This window comes from Grampus griseus, assembly GCF_964374135.1.
Source record: "Grampus griseus genome assembly, chromosome: 21".
Lineage (NCBI taxonomy): Eukaryota > Metazoa > Chordata > Mammalia > Artiodactyla > Delphinidae > Grampus > Grampus griseus.
The window spans coordinates 17,601,889-17,622,071 of NC_139015.1; the positions used below are offsets into that span (position 1 = coordinate 17,601,889).

Here is a 20,183-nt window from a genome sequence, read left to right on the forward strand (position 1 = left end):
TCCTAGATAAGTTCACCTGGTCCCATGGTATTTAACATTTTTTAAGTTAGTTATATGGCAATATATTCACCTGTTCAAAATTCAAAAGGAACAAAAGAATATACAACACAAAATCTCCCTTTCTCCCACCCTTGTCACCTAGCCATGTAGTTCCTTTCCTTGGAGGAACCAATGTTTTTAGTTCTGTGGGTCCTTCTAGAATTAGCATAGGCTATCTTTTTAAACAAATGGTAGTATACTATACACAATGTTCTAAGTTGTGGTCTTTTTCATTTACTGCATCTTGGAGATCATTCTATATTAGTACATAAAGACCTTTCTTAGTCTTTTTCCAGCTGCACCTTTTCCCATTTTATAGTTACATCATAATTTATTTAACCAGTAACTTACTGCAAGAGGTAGTTTCTGGTATTTAACCAGTATGTTACTGAAAGAGGCAGGTAGTTTCCAATCTTTTGCTACAATGCTATAATAAATAACTTTGTATATATCTACCATTTCATATAAGTGAATATATATGTAGATAAAATTCACAAAAACAGAAAAGCTTTAAGTTCCACATCTTTAAATATTATCTATCAATTCATTTAACAGGGGCTCTAGGTGCTGCGGATATACGAGTGAATAAAAAAGATAAAAACACTAGCCTTCCTGGAGTTTATGTTCTAGTTAGGGGAGACAGACAACAAATAATAAAAATAAGTAAATATCAATACTATTATTTATCCAGATAAACAATGAAAAATAAAAAGTAAATTATATGGTATGTTAGAAGACAATAACACTATGGAAATAAAAACAGATTAAGGGAAGAAGGAATAGGGAATGCCAAGGGAAAGGGTTATAATTTATCTACTAGATTATTACTTACATAGCATGTTACATATTATTTATATAATAGGTGAGTCTTTATATATTAGATTGGAAGGGTAGGCCTCATTGAGAAATAACATAGTGAGCGATATACACAGCATATCTAAGAGAAGAGCATTCTGGGCAGAGAAAAGAACCCACACAAAACCCCTGAGACAGCAGACTGCCTGGTATTTGAGAAACAGTAAAGTAGCCAGTGTGGCTGGAGCAGAGCGAGGACAGGGGAGAATGGCAGGAAGTGAGGTCCGAGGTAATGAGGGAGCAGCCTGTGTAGGCCTTGGAGGCCACTGTAAGGAGAAAAATGGGGAGTTACTATGATAAGATCTGAATCATGGTATAAAGCGCTTCCTTAAATGCTGAATGGGGAGCGGATGGCAGGAAGGCAAAGCTGGAGGCAGAGAGGTGACTTAGGAGGCAACTGACCTGGGTGGTAGCAGTGCAGGTGGCAAGGAGTGATCAAATGCTGACAGAAGCAGTGCCAGGAGGATCTGTGGTGGATTGTACGTAGAATGAGAGGGAGAGGTCCAAAAATTTTGGGCTAGAACGACTAGGAAGAATGGTGTTTCCATTAATTCAAGCAGGGAAGATGGCGCATGGAGCAAGATTTGGGGGGGATGCTCAGGAGTTTAGTTTTGCAACATTAAGCCTGAGATGTCTACTGGATACTACTGGAGATGCTGAGTAGGCGGTATGAAGTAAAAGACTGAAATTCGGGGGAGACGTTTAAACTGGAGACACCATTTTTGGAAGTCTATACACCAAAAGTAGTCCTCATTGCACCCCTGAATGCTAGTCACACATCCAACTGCCTGCAGACTTTCTTCAAGTGGATACCTCATAGGAATCTAAAATTTAACTTGTCCAAAATAAAACCATTGATTCTTTCCTAATCCCAAGCTTGTAGTCTTGCTTAGCTCAATAAATGGCACTGTTTCACCATGTGGTTCAGGCCAAAACCTAGGAGTTCTTCATGATTCTTGTTCCATCATATTGCAGTCTAATCCAGCAACATGTTCTATCAGCTCTACTTTTCAAATGATCCAATATCTGACCACTTTTCCCTAGTTTCACCCTGGTCCAAACCATGCTCATCTCTTACCTATACTCCTATTATAACAACATTCTAACTTGCCTTCTTCTTTCAAACCTGGGCCAACTGAAGTCTATTCTGTATACACCAGCCACAATGATCTTTTGAGACATGAATCAGGTCATATCTGGCTCATGAGTTAGATCAGATTTGAGTGTCATAGTAGACAGCAAATACTCACTGAATGAATACTTCTTGAATGAACAAACATGACACCTATGTTCTAAAACAAGATTGGCAAACTTTTTCTATAAAGGGTCAGAGAATAAATATTTTAATTTTTTCAGGTTATATGGTGCATGTTGCAACTACTCAACTCTACTGTTATAGCTCAAAAGGAGCCAGAGACAATCCATTAAAGAATGAGCGTGGCTATGTTCCAATAAAACTTTATTTACAAAAATAGGAAGTAGGTAGTTTACTTACCACTGCTTTAAAGTTTAAATACTATAGTAGCTTACCATCACTCTTAGAATCACTGTTAGAATAAAATCTAAACTTCTTATTTTGGCCTACACGATCCTCTGAGACCTGACCCCTAATCTATCTCTCCTCGATCTCCTACTATTTCCCCTTCACCGACTTTACCGTTTTGGCAATTTCTCAGATAAAGGAAGCTTTTTCTGTCCCCAGGCCCTTAGTATTTGCTGTTTCCTCTGCCTGGAAGGTTCTTCATCCAGATCTTGGCACAGGTCATTCCTCACAGCCTTTTCTCAAAAGCTACCTTGATTGTCTATCTTCTTTTCTAGTCCTCTTCATAATATTTATCATTATCTGAAAAGATATCATTTACTATTTTTCCTTTATTTGTTTATTGTCTCTCTCCATGAAGAAGTGTTTCCATGAGAGAAGGATTTTGCTTATCTTGTCACTTTATCCACGGTGGCTACAATAAGGCCTAGTAAACAGCAGATGTTTAATATCTGCTAGATAAATGAATGGAAATGAAAGTATTTTAGAAATGTAAAGTGCTATTCAAGTACTACTACTTGTTATTCTTTTGAGAGAAGAGGATGGCAGGTGAAAAGATGGTAAATACAGAAGTAGGGTGTGTTAGGAATATCACTGGCTTAGCGTCTTGGGTTTGAATCCTTGGGCAACTATCTTAAGTACCTGAGAGCCTTAGCTTCCTCTTTTCTAAAAGAAATTTATCAGTATCTGGAAGGTTGTTCTAATGATTGATGAGATAACGCAAAAAAAAAAAAAAATCAGTGAGAATCAATGCTGGTTCACTTGCTATATTTTCCTTTTCTTACTGTAATGATTTGTTACATTTAAGATACCTCTATCAATTAGAAGTTTTGAGAAGCTGAATTTAACTTAAAAGAAAATTTTTTATTTTTTGGCTGTGCCACACGGCTTGCATGATCTTAGTTCCCTGACCAGGGATCGAACTCGGGCCATGGCAGTGAAAGCACATAGTCCTAACCACTGGCCTGGCAGGGAATTCCCCTCCCCCAAACTTTTTATTTTGAAATAATTTTAAATGTAAAAAATCGGTGCAAAAACATTACGAAGAGTTCCCTAAACACTTCACCCTGGAATTGATTTTTTTGAATTTCAGATTTTTATAAGTTTCCAGTGGATAAAAGAAAAAAAAGCATATTCTTCAAGGCCCTAATAATACACTCGTAGCTCGACAAAATAGTACAACTTCTGATATTTATTTTTAGGGAAGTGTCTATGAATTGGAAAAAATTTACTTCAACATGTAAAACAGATAAAAGACCCCTAAGTGATTACATAAACTAATAGTCAAATGCATCAAGTCCTTTTTTCCTCATTCCGTAGGGGACCTGCAGAATTGTTAGCACCGTCACAGTGTATCCACTTTAAACAAAGTCAAACTGTTTGCAAGTTTTTCTTGGATAGATTAACTTGATCCTTCTACAAACACAAATAGAAGGCAATATATCCAAAACATCCCATGCTTGAAGGGGTACTTGTAACACCAGTTCTATTTGGTTGCAGTGATGCACTCAAATACCACTAGATAATGCAACTGCTCAGAATTGCTGACAAAACATTTGCTACTAAACAAATAGACAATCAGTTGTCCCAGGTTCTTAACCATTCATGCCATCCAAACTCTTTGAAAAACCTCACTTCAACTACCGATAAGATCACTCACTCGTCAATAGCCGTCTTCTAATGACCCTTTATTAAGGGTATTATAGAAATGAATAAAGTGTGACTGAAATGATGTCAATATAAACTGTTTTATATGAGGTGATGTTTACATAGTAGTCAAAGCTTATAGCTCAGCAGAATTCTCTTGAAAAGTGATATCCATAATGTGAATAAAACAACTGCTAATAACCTTAAAGGTTTTCAGCATGTCTAAGAAAAATATGGATATCTACCCAGAATTATATTATTTTTTAAATTTTTTAAAAAATTTATTATTTATTTATTTTTGGCTGTGTTGGGTCTTTGTTGCTGTGCATGGGCTTTCTCTAGTTGTGGTGAGTGGGGGGCTACCCTTCGTTGCAGTGCGCGGGGGCTTCTCACTGCGGTGGTTTCTCTTGTTGTGGAGCACGGGCTCTAGGCATGCAGGCTTCAGTAGTTGTGGCTCATGGGCTCTAGAGCACAGGCTCAGTAGTTGTGGCGCATGGGCTCAGTTGCTACGCAGTATGTGGAATCCTCCCAGACCAGGGCTTGGACCCGTGTCCCCTGCATTGGCAGGCGGATGCTTAACCACTGTGGCACCAGGGAAGTCCCAACCCAGAATTTTAAATTAATCCATTTTAAAGTTTAGCCAGAGCACTTAAGACACAGAGGAAAGAAGGATGGAATATATCCAAAGAATCTATTAATCCACAGAGGAGCAAAAGAACTAACAGAAGGACAATATATTTTACAGACCTATATAATTACAAGATAATAACATATGTAACAAAGTAAAAATGGGGATTAGATACCTTTTCTTCAGGTATACTATAACGCACATTTTCCAAAAATACTGATGTATTTTCCACATTTGTGTATCGTAAAAGAATATGAGCAAAATCTTCTTCACTGATAGTATTCATCCCATTAGAGTAGGAAAGGAATTCTATTTCTAGAACTTCTGTTTGGAGGTTATCCATGAATCTATGACAAAAATACATAAACAATGAATAAGATAAACGAAGAGTGATGGTAACAGATGGTACTTAGCCTCTCAGGACTTTGGCTTCTTCATCTGTAAAATGGGCATAACAAGAATATCTTGCAGGGTAGCGATGAGACTTAAAGGAGTTAATGTGCCCTGCCAATTGTTTACTGCAGCAAACACTATATACATGCCTATTTATTATTATTACTGCAGCTTATCAAGACTGAGGAATTGGTAATATTCTTTCTTCTGAATATATAGGAAATAATCAATCCAGATATCTGGATAGTTTTCATCATTCAGTGACTTCCTGTTACATTTATCAATAGAACTACTGGTACACAAGCACTGACGGGAGTGGATATTTGTTCTAGAGTATCTTTAGTTAAGATGAAAGCAGCAAAGAGGTGAGTGTCACTGCACTAAATGATTCCTAAAGACCTTCCTGACTTTAGCATGTTAACGTTTTTCAATACAAATATAAAAATTAAGCTCACCTATAAAAATCTTCAAAGTTGAGCTCAGCTTTTCCTTTCTTTCCAAAAAAGTGTACAAGAAGTGTAGTATCTGTTACTAAGTTTGTAATGTCATCAGCACGCTTTAAAAAAAATCACAATTTAAAGGTTAGCTGCAATAAAACCAAACAATACAGATACCCAATATCCCCCAAAGAACACATACATTAACATTAGAATGAAAAGCAGAAGGATGTATTAATACATGCCATTACAGTTAAAAAGAAGTTCAAAATTCGAAAATGGAAATACTGATGAAATTGATGTTTATCTTCAAAAAACTTGAAGTTATGATTATATTAAGAAGTCTTCAGCCTCAAATTGTGCATATAGGGTATCTATAGTTTAAATGATCTAAAATAGTTACAAGCCTTTAGTAATCATCAAATATTTTATTTTTATTTAAGTAATTTACTTTGGATTTTCCTAATCAACCTGAAAAATTCATTCATTTAGGATGTCCAAAAGAGGTAAATTCCTCAGATTATTGAGCAGATAGGGCTGACAAAAGAATGGCCTCAAGCTTCGTAAAATAGTTTCCTTGAACGATGATTCTTCCCTATTGTATTCTTATCCATGATACTTTAAATAGAAGACACTGTATTTTGAAATAGAAACTACAGTAATATTACCTTGGAATTTATATCATCTACAATTTTTTCCAAAGAAAAGTCTTACATTACTTTTTGAATGGATAAGAAATTAATTCCAGAGGATTTTCCCTTCCCCATTCAACTGATAAACAAGTTCCAACAAATGTATTCTTAAAATAGCTTAATTATAGTCCTTATAAAGTTTAATGGCCTGAGAAAATCTTCCCTTTTTAATGTAGCTTTATAGGTTTCCTTTTTCTTCCCTCCTTCCCATCCCATTCCCTTTCCTTCCTTCTTTCTCTTTCCTTCCTTCTTCACTTGGCCATTAACTCATACCTATCTTATAAACTCAGTTACAAAAATAATAAAATTCAAGTGATTATAACCTCTCCCCATGTATTATCCTGGGAAATGTAAGAAAAAGTAAGAGGTTAAATGATAAGTATCTTTTTCTATATTTAAAAAATAGCTGCAAATGTCCATCTAAAGGTACATATTTGAAACTATTACTTCTTGACCAGAATCATGATACCACTCCATAGAAAACATAAGAAATAGAAAATATATACTTCTCTTCAAAGCATCAGTCGTCTTCCATGTTCCCTGATATAGTCTCATCTTACCCATCTTCCAAACACTAAATTTGGCAATCTTTTGATCCCTGATAGCCCCCTTCCCAATCTTTCATGAAGATAGCCATTTTTATCCTTCATAACATTTGTTGGGTCTTTATTTCCCTTCTCCCTAGACCAAATATTCTTCTTCTCTTGTAACGACTAGAATGGAGTTATAGAAGACTACATCTTCTGATAGGCTTTTTCCCCTCCAACATGCCCTCTTTTAATCCATGAAACTATTTTTCTAAAGTGATCTTTCTGCTACATGGATTACTCATGTCTCTCTTAAAGACTCTTTAAAACATGTAGGGTATCTTCTACTTTAAATTACCTAAAATTGTTGAGATTCTTTAGTAATCATCTATGTAGTCTATATTTGTAATTTAGTTTGGATTTTTCTAAATAATCTCTAGAATGTAACCTCCTAATAATTGGTTTGGATGATCTCTACTACTTCTTATTTGAGTTTGCTGACAAGTTCCAAGTATTCTCAGGAGTTGGAATAACCGAGAAGTTCCCTATAATATAACCAACTCCTTTGATCTGATAGTGGTTTGATCTGATCACTTGGGGAAAAAAGACACAGCCAGGAAGCCAGGTGTCACATATATATCTTCTTGAGCAAGCTTATTATGAGTGTTGAGGAATATTAGTGGTGCCAGTCTTTCAAGGCCCCCTATGTGACAAATTAGTGTAATTTTTGACTAGTGCTCAAAAGGCACTACTATTATACTTCCACCAGTAGCTTTAAGTTGAGAAGGTAGACTGATGTAACGGAAGGAGGACAGGATTTAAAATCAGAAGACCCGAGTTCACTGACCTTTTTTGATCGTCAGCTTCCTTATCTGTAAAATGGGAAAAACCCTATCTACAATAACCATTTTCAGGATAAGGTTAGGATATGAATGTAAATGAAATATATACATGTTCTTATTGGTAGTCATAAGATGCTTTGGACAAAAGCATTAAGACCTTTGTGGGGGGAGAAGGTAGCTTGTTAATTATAGACATTCTTTTGTGATCATGTATAATCAAATCTAATCAGTTTATTATCCAAGGAACAGCTTAATTTAGTAGGGGGAGGAAATATTTGAGAAGGCATGCCTAAAGGGACCATAATAGTGGGGGCTCGAGCCAATCAGAGGTCAGCATGAAGAAGTGGGGTATCCATCTGGAAGCTAGAGCGATGGAATGTGGAAGAGGGGCAAAGTGACCAAGAAGAGGAGCAGGGATAAGGTTTTAGAACAAGTTGCTACTTCACAAATAAGCAGTAGTGTGGTGAGCAAATAGGATGATGAACTCAAGAGTGAGATTTCTGGTTTGAATTCTGACTTTTTTCCTCGTTAGTTAGGTGACCTTGGGGAAGTTAATCTCACCGAGGATATAATTATCCTCAGGAACAACAACAGTACTTACCCTAAAGGGTTGTTGTGAGGATTAGAAAACTCACGTTAGTCAGCACTATAACTGGCATATTGTAAATGTTCAATAAGTGTTAGCTATTATTATTTATTTCTGACAAATCAGTATATTCCAAGAAGTTGTAAAAGGACTAGACAAGACAGAAAATAATGTTGGAGCTTAATGCAAAAAAATATTTTTACATGGTATACTCTTACTTCTTTTGTGTTATTGAAACTATACATATATGTTATATAGATCTAAAAAAATGCCTTAAAATGAGAGGATACAGGAACACCAAAAGTTAGAGAGCCCTGATAACATAATTATGGAATGTCTTCCTCTAGTGTTGTCATGTTCCTTACCTCGAGACATAATACACTGAAATGAGGTGGCTTTGCTTTACACAGGTTTTAAATAATGACCTCATTCGGCCAGTTTTCCTCATGCCCATTGAGCAGAGCAAATCTTCATTTACAGTCTTTCATCATCAAAATCTTATTAGACTTAGGTTGCTCTTATCCAGATAATCCAGACCCACAGAGGCATAAACAACAGTTTGACATTAGACAGAAAAATTAGAAAATGGAAATGGTGAAAACCTTTTCCCCCCATTCAGTGAAACAGAGTACTGTTGGGAGTCATTGAAAACTATACCAGTGTCCTTGGTATCCTAACAGTGTTATATAACTTAAATCACAGGAGAGTTGAGACAAAAATAGAGACTTTATCCCTTTGATTCTTGTGCTCATTGTTAAAATAAAATGAATTCAGGTGTTTTCATTAACAAAGCGAGAAAAAGCCACAAAAGAACCCCATGAGCGGACATTATCTAACTTCGTTTTGATTAAAAATTATTTTAAATGATTTCACCAAAAATGGAATAAACAAATTTTAAAACTTGCATAAAATAAAAATACATCAAGCTATTAAAGAGTTTTAAGAAATTCTTTTAATATATTTTTATTGATTACTATATGATAATAATCTTATCAAGCTCTACTCATGGGCTGGAGGAAATCGTCAAACTCTTGATTTGTTAGGAAGGTTTTAAATAACCTACTGAAACTTATTAAGGGTTAGTAAAGTTTAAAGCAGATAAGAAAAAAATTTAAATTGCATCTGTAAAGCTCAAAACAGTTTTTGTAATTCTGGTACTCAGACTGTATTCAATAGCTGCATGATAGATATATTGTACTATGAATTTATTATCTATTATTTTGGTTAGAAAGTGGTATCAGCTGTGGTATTCAAATTTTCATTATAACATGGTTTTACTATCACTGAAAAAAAATTTATGGTTAGAAATAGCTTTGGAATAAGAATATGAGAGTCTAACCTCAAATTTACCTACATTATGTAAAGAGAACTGCTTTATCTCAATATTTACATTTTAAATATAAGAGAAACAAAGAAATACAAATAGATTTCTAAGCTTTCTTTCTGAACTAATTCAAATCCTGAAGTACTGACAGTATAAACAATTCAATGTTTCACTGGCATCAGTAGTAACCTATAAGGAATTATAATGAGTTGTAATTTAACTACAGCTAATTCTCAATTATCTTCTCTAATGTGGGAGGGCAGTAACAGAGATGATCCCCCAATAATTATTTTACTTGGAAACACAATATAAGTTTTGTTTTCTTTTCTTCTTTTTCTTTGCACTTCTCTCCATCAAATTTATTTTCACGATGTTTGAGTCAATTCACTAATTGATTTAGCAGCTTATGATTATAGTGTGGATTGATTACAGTTAATGGTGTGCTAGTGAACTGGCTCTCTAGGAAAATAAAAAAGCCTGATTTGTAGTGTTTGCCAATGTCTACGGTAGTAACATGCCTATCATGGTCAATCTGAAGGTACCAACGGAATGTCATGGAATGCTGAGTTGGGAAGAGATGTGCACAACTAGCTCTGGGAAGCTGTAAAAGCCAGCTCCAGCACACATCAGATGGAGCAATAAACATCTTCAAAAGATCTTACGCAAATCTTATAAAAGATCTTTGAGTATGTGTAAGAGCTGACTGGTCTTCTGATATTACCAAGATTTAAATTAAATTTGACATATAATAAGCAGGTCGTGCCTAACTGTGAGAATTTCTAGCAGAGTTCAATGGGATTGAAGATCAGCTGGAGGCTGAGAGGTGGACAGCCCATGGTGGGAAGAGACAGCAGGACACGTCTGCTAATTTGAAGCTGGGCACAGCAGGCTTGTAGGGACTCTAAGGACTAGTGTCCCCCATTGCTCTTACTTTTAGGCACTGACTACTATATGCCTACATAAATGATTACAGAATTAAGCACTTCTAAAATATGTGTAAATGGACTATCTACTAGCACTTTATGACTAAAAATAGCTAAAATTTAAAAGGTAATTTTTAAAGATTAATAATTGCTGGTCATAATTACATCATATTTACATATCACAGACAGACTATATGTAGGGCAGAATGCTTTATTTGTTTTAGGACTTTAAAATTGTGCACAAGTGACAAAATTAACATTTACAAGTGTTTGCCCTGCTCTAGAGGTGTCCACTGAGTAACACTGTCTATGTGGGTAACAGAATTCATTCCAGTTTACTTCTCTAGATATTTTTAAGTATAACTTTTAAAAGTCAAACTTTAGAAAAAGAAACGAGAAGCCAACTTTCAAGAGAAAAAGATAATGAAAAAATACATCTCTTGGTATTTACTGAAAAGGCCTTTGTGGTAAGCCAGACAGCCATCTCTAATAAAGTTCTTAAAAATTCTTAATAGGGAACATAGAAAAGTATTTAATCTACAAGACATAGCCCATCTTTTAAAGTGACAAATCCCTATTAACAGTGCCATAATGAGAGTGGGGTGGTGGGAACAGTCCACCTGAGTGCAGCAAAAAGGTATGTGTCTCTATGGAATTCGAAAACAATAGTGCATGATATAATGGTCAGTCTACTTTTAATTTTCCACACACTGGCAATCCTAACCAATGTCAAGGTAAAATGTCCTCCCTTCTCTGACTGACAGCTGTTAGCACACCTCCCCCATGCCCACCCTTGGTAAGCCACTCGCTATTAATGTTAGGAAATTTGATTTTATATCTACCATAACTCTAAAGCATTATCTATCTTTTACCAAGTTAGAAGTTACAGCACTTCATGTAACATTGCAAATTATAAGGTTAAAAGATTCAGTGAAACTATAAAATAGTATTTTCAAATTTCCTGAAAGTGACCTTTAAGTGAAAAAGAACAGTATTTCCTTTTAATTAAGTTGGAAAGTCGTGTTTTCTACAAGAAGCGAGTGGATTTACCATGGGCTATTACAGGTGACCTTGCCGCCCCTGCCAGCACAGTTGACATATTCAAATATACCAATTTATATATAGGAATTACTGCTTTACTAGAGAAAAAGAGAAAATATAAAATATATTTTTGGTTTCATCGCTATGACTCGAAAATGAAATGAGGACTAGATTAACAAAATGGCAAATAGTACAAGGACCTGGTTGAGGTTTAATTATACCTCTGCGAGGTCTGAAAAGAGTGCTTGGCTTGTATTACGTCTCAGTGTATCCCAATAGCTTCTGGAGACAAGTTCCTCAGCATCTGTTTTAAGTACCTGTAGAAGTTTTAAGAAGCACAACTGAAATCTAAGGAATAGTCAGAAACAATGATAATTTATACAGTTTAAATCTCTTCTAGCCAACCTTGAAAAGAAAACACATTAGCTTACCTTTTTTGTTTTCTGCTGCACACAGCAGTATCATATTACATCACTGGTAAAACCAGGGCATTTTCAAAGGTGTAATGGTATATAACCACTATTTCTAAGTACAACGTGGCTTTGTCAATAAGAATCACATTCTTCACCCCTGCCCCATGCCCTTCTAATGAAACATACATAACTTCTAAGAAAGTGTGAAATAAAAATTTTATTCACACCTTGTGTGAAGTAAATTCATTTGGAGAAGATTTTGGTAATTTTATAGCAACCTATAAAAATTCAGCTTAATTTAAAAATGAATCATTGTTGGTTAGCCTATATTATGTTAGTGCATCAAAGAATCAAAATGACCATATCCATACTTTAGAGAAAGTAAATTTAAATTAATCAAAAACTTGTCACAAAAAAATATGCAAGTTTAAGGCAAACCACTCAAAGCTGATCAGGGTTTTGGTGTCTATTGTAAATAGATCAGGTACTTTCTGATCTATTCCAAGGACAGAGCACTAGCTTCTATCTCGGTACAGGCTAGTCTAAAGCAGGCGATATCAGAATTAAGAAGTGTAGTCTAATCTTTACATGAAATGTAGAACTACAAGCTTCCCTTGGGTCTTTATAAACAAAAATAATTAAATGTGGTTTCTCTCAGGATTTACCAGGGAAGGTTTCACAGATTCTCAGGCTTGGTCTTCTTTGGGTTATTGTGAGAAGAAAATGCTGCATGATGAATTTAGGAGGGAGTGGCTGATGATGAGAGAACTCTTATTTTTGTGTGTGTGCTAGTTTTCAAAAGTCCAGTGCCACTAATAAAATTATAAGCATCTGGGAATTATTTCAAAGATCTGTGTTTTAATTCATTATTATGAACTAGAAAACACTGCCTACTGCCCATATTTTAATAAACTTAATAAAATGTTAATAATAAAGTATTATTAAGCAGGAATCACTTATATAACATAGATGTATTTATTACCATAAGTGTAAATGTAGCAACGTGGCAGAGAATCTACTCGTCACCCCCTTTAGCAACTAAATAAGCTGTAACCAAGTAAAATTAACTGAGTGTAGCACTAACACGGTTCATTTTCTTTTACACAGATATAGCAGAACCTCAATAAATGGTAACTAGACTAAATACTCTGCAAAGTTATCTAAATATTTTGAATGTGGATATATTTTTAAACTGTAACGTAGAAAGGCAGTATATGGTCAAGAAAAGGACTGCTAAACCAACCTAACTAGAAAATAAGGCTCACTACACTATTATTAGGAGGGTAACAGGAGTGACTTGCTTGGTGAAGCCAGGCCTCTCCCCTACTTCCAAACCCTGGTCACCCTCATCCCTACCCCACCCACACAGACTGTGATGACATTATTCATACTTACAACATATGAAGGGATAAAAAACTATATTAACACAGATCTCTATAGGAAAAAATGTATGTTCTGAGCATAGAAAAGGGAGGGAGGGAGGGAGGGAGGGAGGAAGGAAGGAAAAGAGCAAGAGAGCGAGGAAGGAGGGAGCCATAGTGTGAGAAGTTCACATACTGGAATCCTAACCCCCACGGTGATGGTATTAGGAGGAGGTGGGGCCTTTGGGAGGTGATTAGGTCATGAGGGCAGAGCCTTCATGGATGGGATTAGTGCTCTTAGAAAAGGGGTCTGAGAGAGCTCCCTTGCCCCCTTCCACCATGTGAGGACACAGTGCGAAGGTGCCACCTATGAACCAGGAAGAAGGCCCTCATCAGCTGCCACAATGAATCTGCTGGTTTGGTGATCTTGGACTTCCCAGCTCTCAGAACTATGAAAAATGATTATTCGTTATAAGCCACCCATTTTAAGGTACTTTAGTTATAGCAGCTCAAGCAAAGACAGAAGGAAAGAAGGAAGGAAGTAAAATAAGGGAGAAACGGAAGATAGAAGGAAGGAAGAAAAAGGAAGTTAGGGGAAAAAAGACCGATTCAGAGATGGGACTCCATCACTGTGGTAAGCAGAACAGAGGCTCCCTAAAGTGGTCCACGTGCAGACAGGTAAATACCCTATATATAAAGTAAGGGTCTGAGAAAGGCTACACGCAGAGGTTAGGCAAACTAGGAAAAAAACCCCAAAATATTAGCCCATAGAATAGGTGGTAAACTGTCTTTGCTATTAGTGATATTTAAAAACACAGAAAAATATAAACAAACAAAAGAAAACTACATCTTTATAATCTGTCCCCACTATGACAAGTGTGGCCTGAGAAACCATAACCCGAGAATTGTAATTTAAAGTTACATGGGACTGCAGGTACCTGCAATGTATCACAGAAACAAACATACACACACAAGTCTTTCCAGGAAAAACACACCCTTAACCCAGCCCTTACAGAATCCACACAGATGCATTCCAACAAATACATGCTCATAATAGGAAATTACTAAACGTAAAAGAACGTAAGCCACCATAAGTAGGAACCAGCAGAAACAACAAACAATAGAACCAGAGCTGCAGGCTCCATATATTGAAATTATTAGATATGGAATACAAAATAAGTTTAATAAGTTTAAAGAAGATGAAGTTGTATTTGACAGGACTTTTTAGGAAAAAGGGACTACCAAAAATTATTAGGCTGATTAGAAAAAAGAACCAAATAAAACTTCTAGAAATGAAAAATGAACCACTGAAATTTAATATCGTATTATATATAGCTAGAGAGAAAATCAGTGAACTTGAAGATAATATGAATAAAGTATACAGAATGCAGTGTGAAAAGATAAAAAATATGGCAAATTAAAGAGGAGTTAAGAGACATTAAAACATGAATATCTATCAAAGCTCTAGAAAGTAATATTAGGGAAAATGGGAAAGAGGCAATATTCAGAGACATATTGGCAGTGGATAGTCAAGAAATAATGAAAGCAAACAATCCTCATATTTAAGAAGCCCAATACATTTCATGATAGATACAAGCAAAAAGAGAGATAGACTGTGATAAAACTGTAGAATACCAAAGGCAAACAGAATCTTAAAAGCACCCAGAAAGAAAACAGATTGCCTACAAAAGAATAATAATTAGGCCCAGGGTTGACTTTTCATTTCCAGCAATAGAAGCCAGAAGACTGGGATGATACCACAATGTGCTGAGAATAAGTGTCAACCCATAATAATATATATAGTAAAATTCTTTCAAAATAACAGCATGTAAACATATATCGAATCATTATATTATACACCTGAAACTAATATAATGTTATATGCCAATTCTATCTCAATTAAAACAAACAAACGAATCCACAGAAACAGAAGAGGCTGGTTGGTGGTTGCCAGAGGCAGGTGGGAATGATGGTGGTAGGGAAAGGGGTGAAGGAGGTAAAAAGGTACGAACTACCAGTTATAAGATAGGTAAGTCTTGGGGATGTAATGTAAAGCATGGTGACTACAGTTAATAATACTGTGCTGTATGCTAGGAGTTGCTAAGAAAATAGGTCTTAAAGTTTTCATCACAAGAAAAAAAATTGTAACTATGTGAGGGGATGGATGTCAACTCAACTTATTGTGGTATTTTGTGATAAGTACATATATCAAATTATGTTGTACACCATAAGCTGATACCATGTTATATGTCAATTATATCTCAATAAACTAGAAAAAAATAAAGGGAAAAAAAGAGATTTCCAGAGAGAGGGTTTTTAAAAAAATTTATTAGAAGATCACTTGAGGATATACTTTGTGAGTATAAGATTATGAGATTTAGGAAGGGGTGAGATTAAAGAGGGAAATACTGAGTAAAGAAGAGCAAATATATAAGTAATTTGAAACAAACATGAATGATACATATTTTATAAGTCTAACTTGTGGGATTAAAAAAAGACAAGGGCAAACATTATTCAACTTTAAGTACCCATGCCAGGAGAGGAAAGAACAGTATTAAAGAACTTTTAAACTCTATTTTTGAGAAAGAGAATAAAGATATGGCCTAATCTAGTCTTATTAAAATTTCAAAAATAACTACACAAAGAAAAGAAATATAGTGAATGTCTTCTAAACTCAAAATAAACCCAGGTAATGCCAGGGTTACCTTTTTTACCAGGTAACCCAGGTAAAAGAAAGTAAGAAAAGAGAAAAAAAAACAGTATATAGAATGGCTAAAATAAATCCAAATAAGTTAGTAATCACAGTAATGTAAATTGACTGAATTTTCCAATTAAAAAGCATATATTATCAATCCAGATAAAAAGGAACCGATAAAATACACAAAATATACTTTTAAAAAAGACACATCCAAAATATAAGGAAAATGAGAGGTTGTAAATGATAAACCAGGCTTCTAGTAATGACAGACTAGAAAAAACAGTGCCAATCTTCTCACTGAGAATAACTGAAAAATACTGGACAAAACATAATATAGATGTATCTTAAAGCATCTTAAACACATTATTTGCCTTTTGTACTGTGTTGACTGGTACAAAAGCAATGGTGGGTAAAATTGCTGAAGCCTTAGTACAATGACAGCACCAAAGACCAAAGTCATTACATTCTTCAGAAGTTGTCACATTCTTCAGTCATATACTCATATTTAAAAAAAAAGTTTCACTTAAGAATGTACTTGCTGAAGAATAAAACTCATAATTGTGTTAATTTAATCTTTGAGCACACATCTTTTTAACATTCGGTGTGAAGGGAAGCATGCATAAAGCACTTCTGTCTAATGAAGTACTATGGTTGCCTTGAGAAAAAACATCTATGCGGTGGTTTGTGTTGCAAGGTAGACTAGCCACTTTTTTCATGAACCATCACTTTTACTTGAAAGAACAACAGATACACAAACTATGGTTATTTAGACTTTGGTATGTGGCAGGCATCTTTTTGGAAGATGAACCAAGTGAGCCTGTTGCTTCAAGGGAAACAATTGATAGTATTTGTTGCCAAAACAATATACTGCAACAGATTGAATACAGAAGCATGTATGAGAAACCCGCGGTCTTCTACTAAGTCAGACATTAAAGAGATTTACAAAGAATGTAAAAATACCACTTTCCTCACAATATTTTTGACATTATCTTTCATAAAAAATGTTTATGGTAACATGAGAGTTTTAAAAATTATTTTTAAATGTATTAATATTTATAATTTTTTTAGTTTTTATATGGCAAAAATAGATGAATATAACCAACATAAACAAAAGCTCTTTTGGACTCTCAATAATCTTCAACAATGTAAAGGGGTCCTGAGACCAAAACATTTGAGCACTGCTGCTTATAGCAATAAAAGTGAATGAACTAGGACCAGATACAATAACGCAGATGAAGCTGCCAATCATGATGAGTCAAAGGAGCAACACATAGATAAACTCATTTAATATGATCCCATTTATATGAAGATCAAAAACGGGCAAAACTAAACTATATTGTTTAGGATACATATAAGTAGGTCATAAAACCTCAAAGCAAAGCAAAGAAATAATTAACATAAAAAGTCTTGATTGTGGTTATCTTTTGAAGGAGAAGAAGGGATTATGATTGGAGACACATGAAGGGGCTTCTGGGGTACGGCAAAGGCAATGTTTTATTTCTTGATCTATATTATATAGTAATTAAACTTTTATTGTTTTTTGTTTTTATATTTACGTTCTATCAGCAGTATATTTCTGAACTAAAATACATATTTAAAAAATCAGGGAGGGGCTTCCCTGGTGGCGCAGTGGTTGGGAGTCCGCCTGCCAGTGCAGGGGACACAGGTTCGAGCCCTGGTCCGGGAGAATCCCACATGCCGCGGAGAAACTAAGCCCCTGCGCCACAACTACTGAGCCTGCGCTCTGGAGCCCGTGAGCCACAGCTGCTGAGCCCACGTGCCACAACTACTGAAGGCTGCGCACCTAGGGCCCGTGCTCTGCAACAGGAGAAGCCACCGCAATGGGAAGCCCACGCACTGCAACGAGGAGTGGTCCCCACTCGCTGCAACTAGAGAAAGCCCAGGCACAGCAATGAAGACCCAACGCAGCCAAAAATAAAAAAAATAAAAAAAATAAAAAATAAAAACATCAGGGAAAGCTTCATTATCACTAGAGGTAAAAACAGACAATAAAAAACACAAAATGGAAAATAACATGTTAATAAAAACAAACGTAGTATATTTATTTTGACAATAAAATAGATTTTTAACACAAACACATTTCTAGAGATCTAGGGATAGTATATAATCAAAGATTTAACTTGCTAAGACGACTTAAGTAATCTATATTCTTATACAAGTAATAAGAAGGCTTTGAAATATATAAAATAAAACCAGAATTATAAGTAGAAATTAACAAGTCTAGCATTGTAATGTGTAATTTAACACACTATTTGACAGAACAGCAGAAAAAAACATTAGTAATGATAGAGATTTAAAAATACAATTAATATGTTTGGTCATATATATATTACAACCCTGTACCCGAAATTGAAGAATACACATTCTTTTCAAACACAGATCATTTATGAATATTGACATTGTTTTAGTCCATAAAACAAGTTCAACCCATGTCAAAAAATTATATAAAAATTGCTATATTTTTTGACTACAATGAAATTTGGGTAATAAAGATAATCTTTAAAAAATTTGTAAAATATAAGGTATGTCAAAGTCAAATATACTTGACTTTTGCATTATTTATTCTTTTGAATGTTTTATATTTCTTTTCATTACTGTAGTAAGATAATCAAGAGCTGACTATATGAGAAATATGAAAAGAATCAGGGTTGTTTGGAAGAGAAAAGGCTGTAAGGTAACTATCTTCCAGGATACAAAAAAGTATGTTCAATCTTCCACTGCAGCAAGGAATAATTTGACAGAATACAGGCAGAACCTACTGTAAGGGTGATTAACTTTTGGAACAGGTTACTACAGAGGCCACAGAATCTCTGTCTCTATAGTAAAATCCAGAGGCCCTGCCTTTCCTGAAGGAACTTCTTCCTAAAGATAGAATCTTAGGTTACATTCAGCTCCACGAACTACACTCAAATTAGATCCTTTATCGCTCCAGTTGATCTACAATTCTGGAAACTAGCAGAAAACTGCCTGTTAATTCATAACGTTATACTAATATATTTGTGAAAACATACATCAATGATATTTCATATAAATGTTCAGGTTGTCTGAATTTTTTTTAATTTTAAATAAATCTTCCTTGTTTGCTTGCATTTTTTTTGAAAATAATCATTCCTTTCTAAGCAAAAATTTTCCTATTATATGAAAAAAAGGCAGTTTATAGCCAACTAAACTAAGGGAGTTGAAACATCATGTAATACATTTAAGACTGGGGATAAAAAAATGACATCGAGTTATATCACTTTAAAATATGTATTTTACATTCTTAGATGAAAAACAAAGATGCCTTCAGTAAAATAAAAAATATATATATTATCACAACAAAATGTAAATTACCTTCCTATTACATAAGTAAGCATAATATAAATGAAATACGTAATTTAAATCTGGTTCTCAGCATTATTCTCTTAATGTCTAAGTGACTACAATTTGCATATGTAGCTTAAACTAGAGCTATATTAGTACCTATTTCCTTTTAACAATATTACTCTGAAATGTATTTTTTAAAAAACCATTTGTCACCTGTATGAAATTTATGAGTTTAAAAGAAAAATATAAATTGCCACAGTTGGAAAAATGATTCATGCAATGACATATTACGTTAGAAAAATAAATTAAAAAGTCATAATTATTATTAACATTTATTAAGTTTCACAGGGCATATGGCATTAGAATCTATGAGATTTTCGTCTTACACATTCTTATATATTTTTGAAATAATTAACAGAGGAATCTTTTAAAAATTTTAAGAAAATGGTAGACTTTATTTCATGGAAAACAGTAGTGAATTTTGCAGAAAAAATTTAAAGTATCTCGTAAGGAATCAAAACAATTAGTCAGTCATAAGGTTCCCATGGACTTGGCTTGTTTTGCAACCCATTCTAGGTCCATTCCTTGTGACTTAGACAAGGTATCTTAGGTTTACCTTATGCTGAATCAGCCTTCAGTGTATACTTAAATCTAGAACAGAATTAGTTTTTATAGTTTGGAATTTTTATTAAATATACAATATAGGAGGCAACACACCTAGAGTTTACACTATAACTGGAACACTTTCAGCAGGACAATTCTGAGTCAGTCACCCTGAATTCAAGAGCTTCTCTCAGGTGTAATTTGTATAATTTGAGGGATCCTTCTAAGTGACTTAAGGATCCTTGGGGAAATCAAATGGACTGTGCATGTTTACATTCAAAAGGGGCCATGGCCTACTCTTAGTTGT

General features: G+C 34.7%; 1 protein-coding gene across 7 annotated transcripts in view; it reads right to left on the reverse strand.

The window, feature by feature from the left end:
- The window catches only part of MICU3 (mitochondrial calcium uptake family member 3), a gene marked incomplete at its 5' end in the record, with an annotated part of 87,580 nt that overhangs the window by 12,675 nt on the left and 54,722 nt on the right, over window positions 1-20,183 (reverse strand). For 5 of the 7 annotated variants that reach the window (XR_014298446.1, XM_082680526.1, XM_082680523.1 and 2 more), the window contains 3 exons: window positions 4,885-5,056; window positions 5,558-5,658; window positions 11,696-11,791. The exons of 1 other annotated variant lie outside the window; for it this stretch is intronic. Coding sequence is in view for 5 of the 6 variants with exons in the window: in XM_082680526.1 (XP_082536652.1) it covers window positions 4,885-5,056; window positions 5,558-5,658; window positions 11,696-11,791 (369 nt within the window). The remainder of the gene's footprint in view (window positions 1-4,884; window positions 5,057-5,557; window positions 5,659-11,695; window positions 11,792-20,183) is intronic. One more of the 7 variants, XM_082680524.1, reaches the window with a different exon arrangement.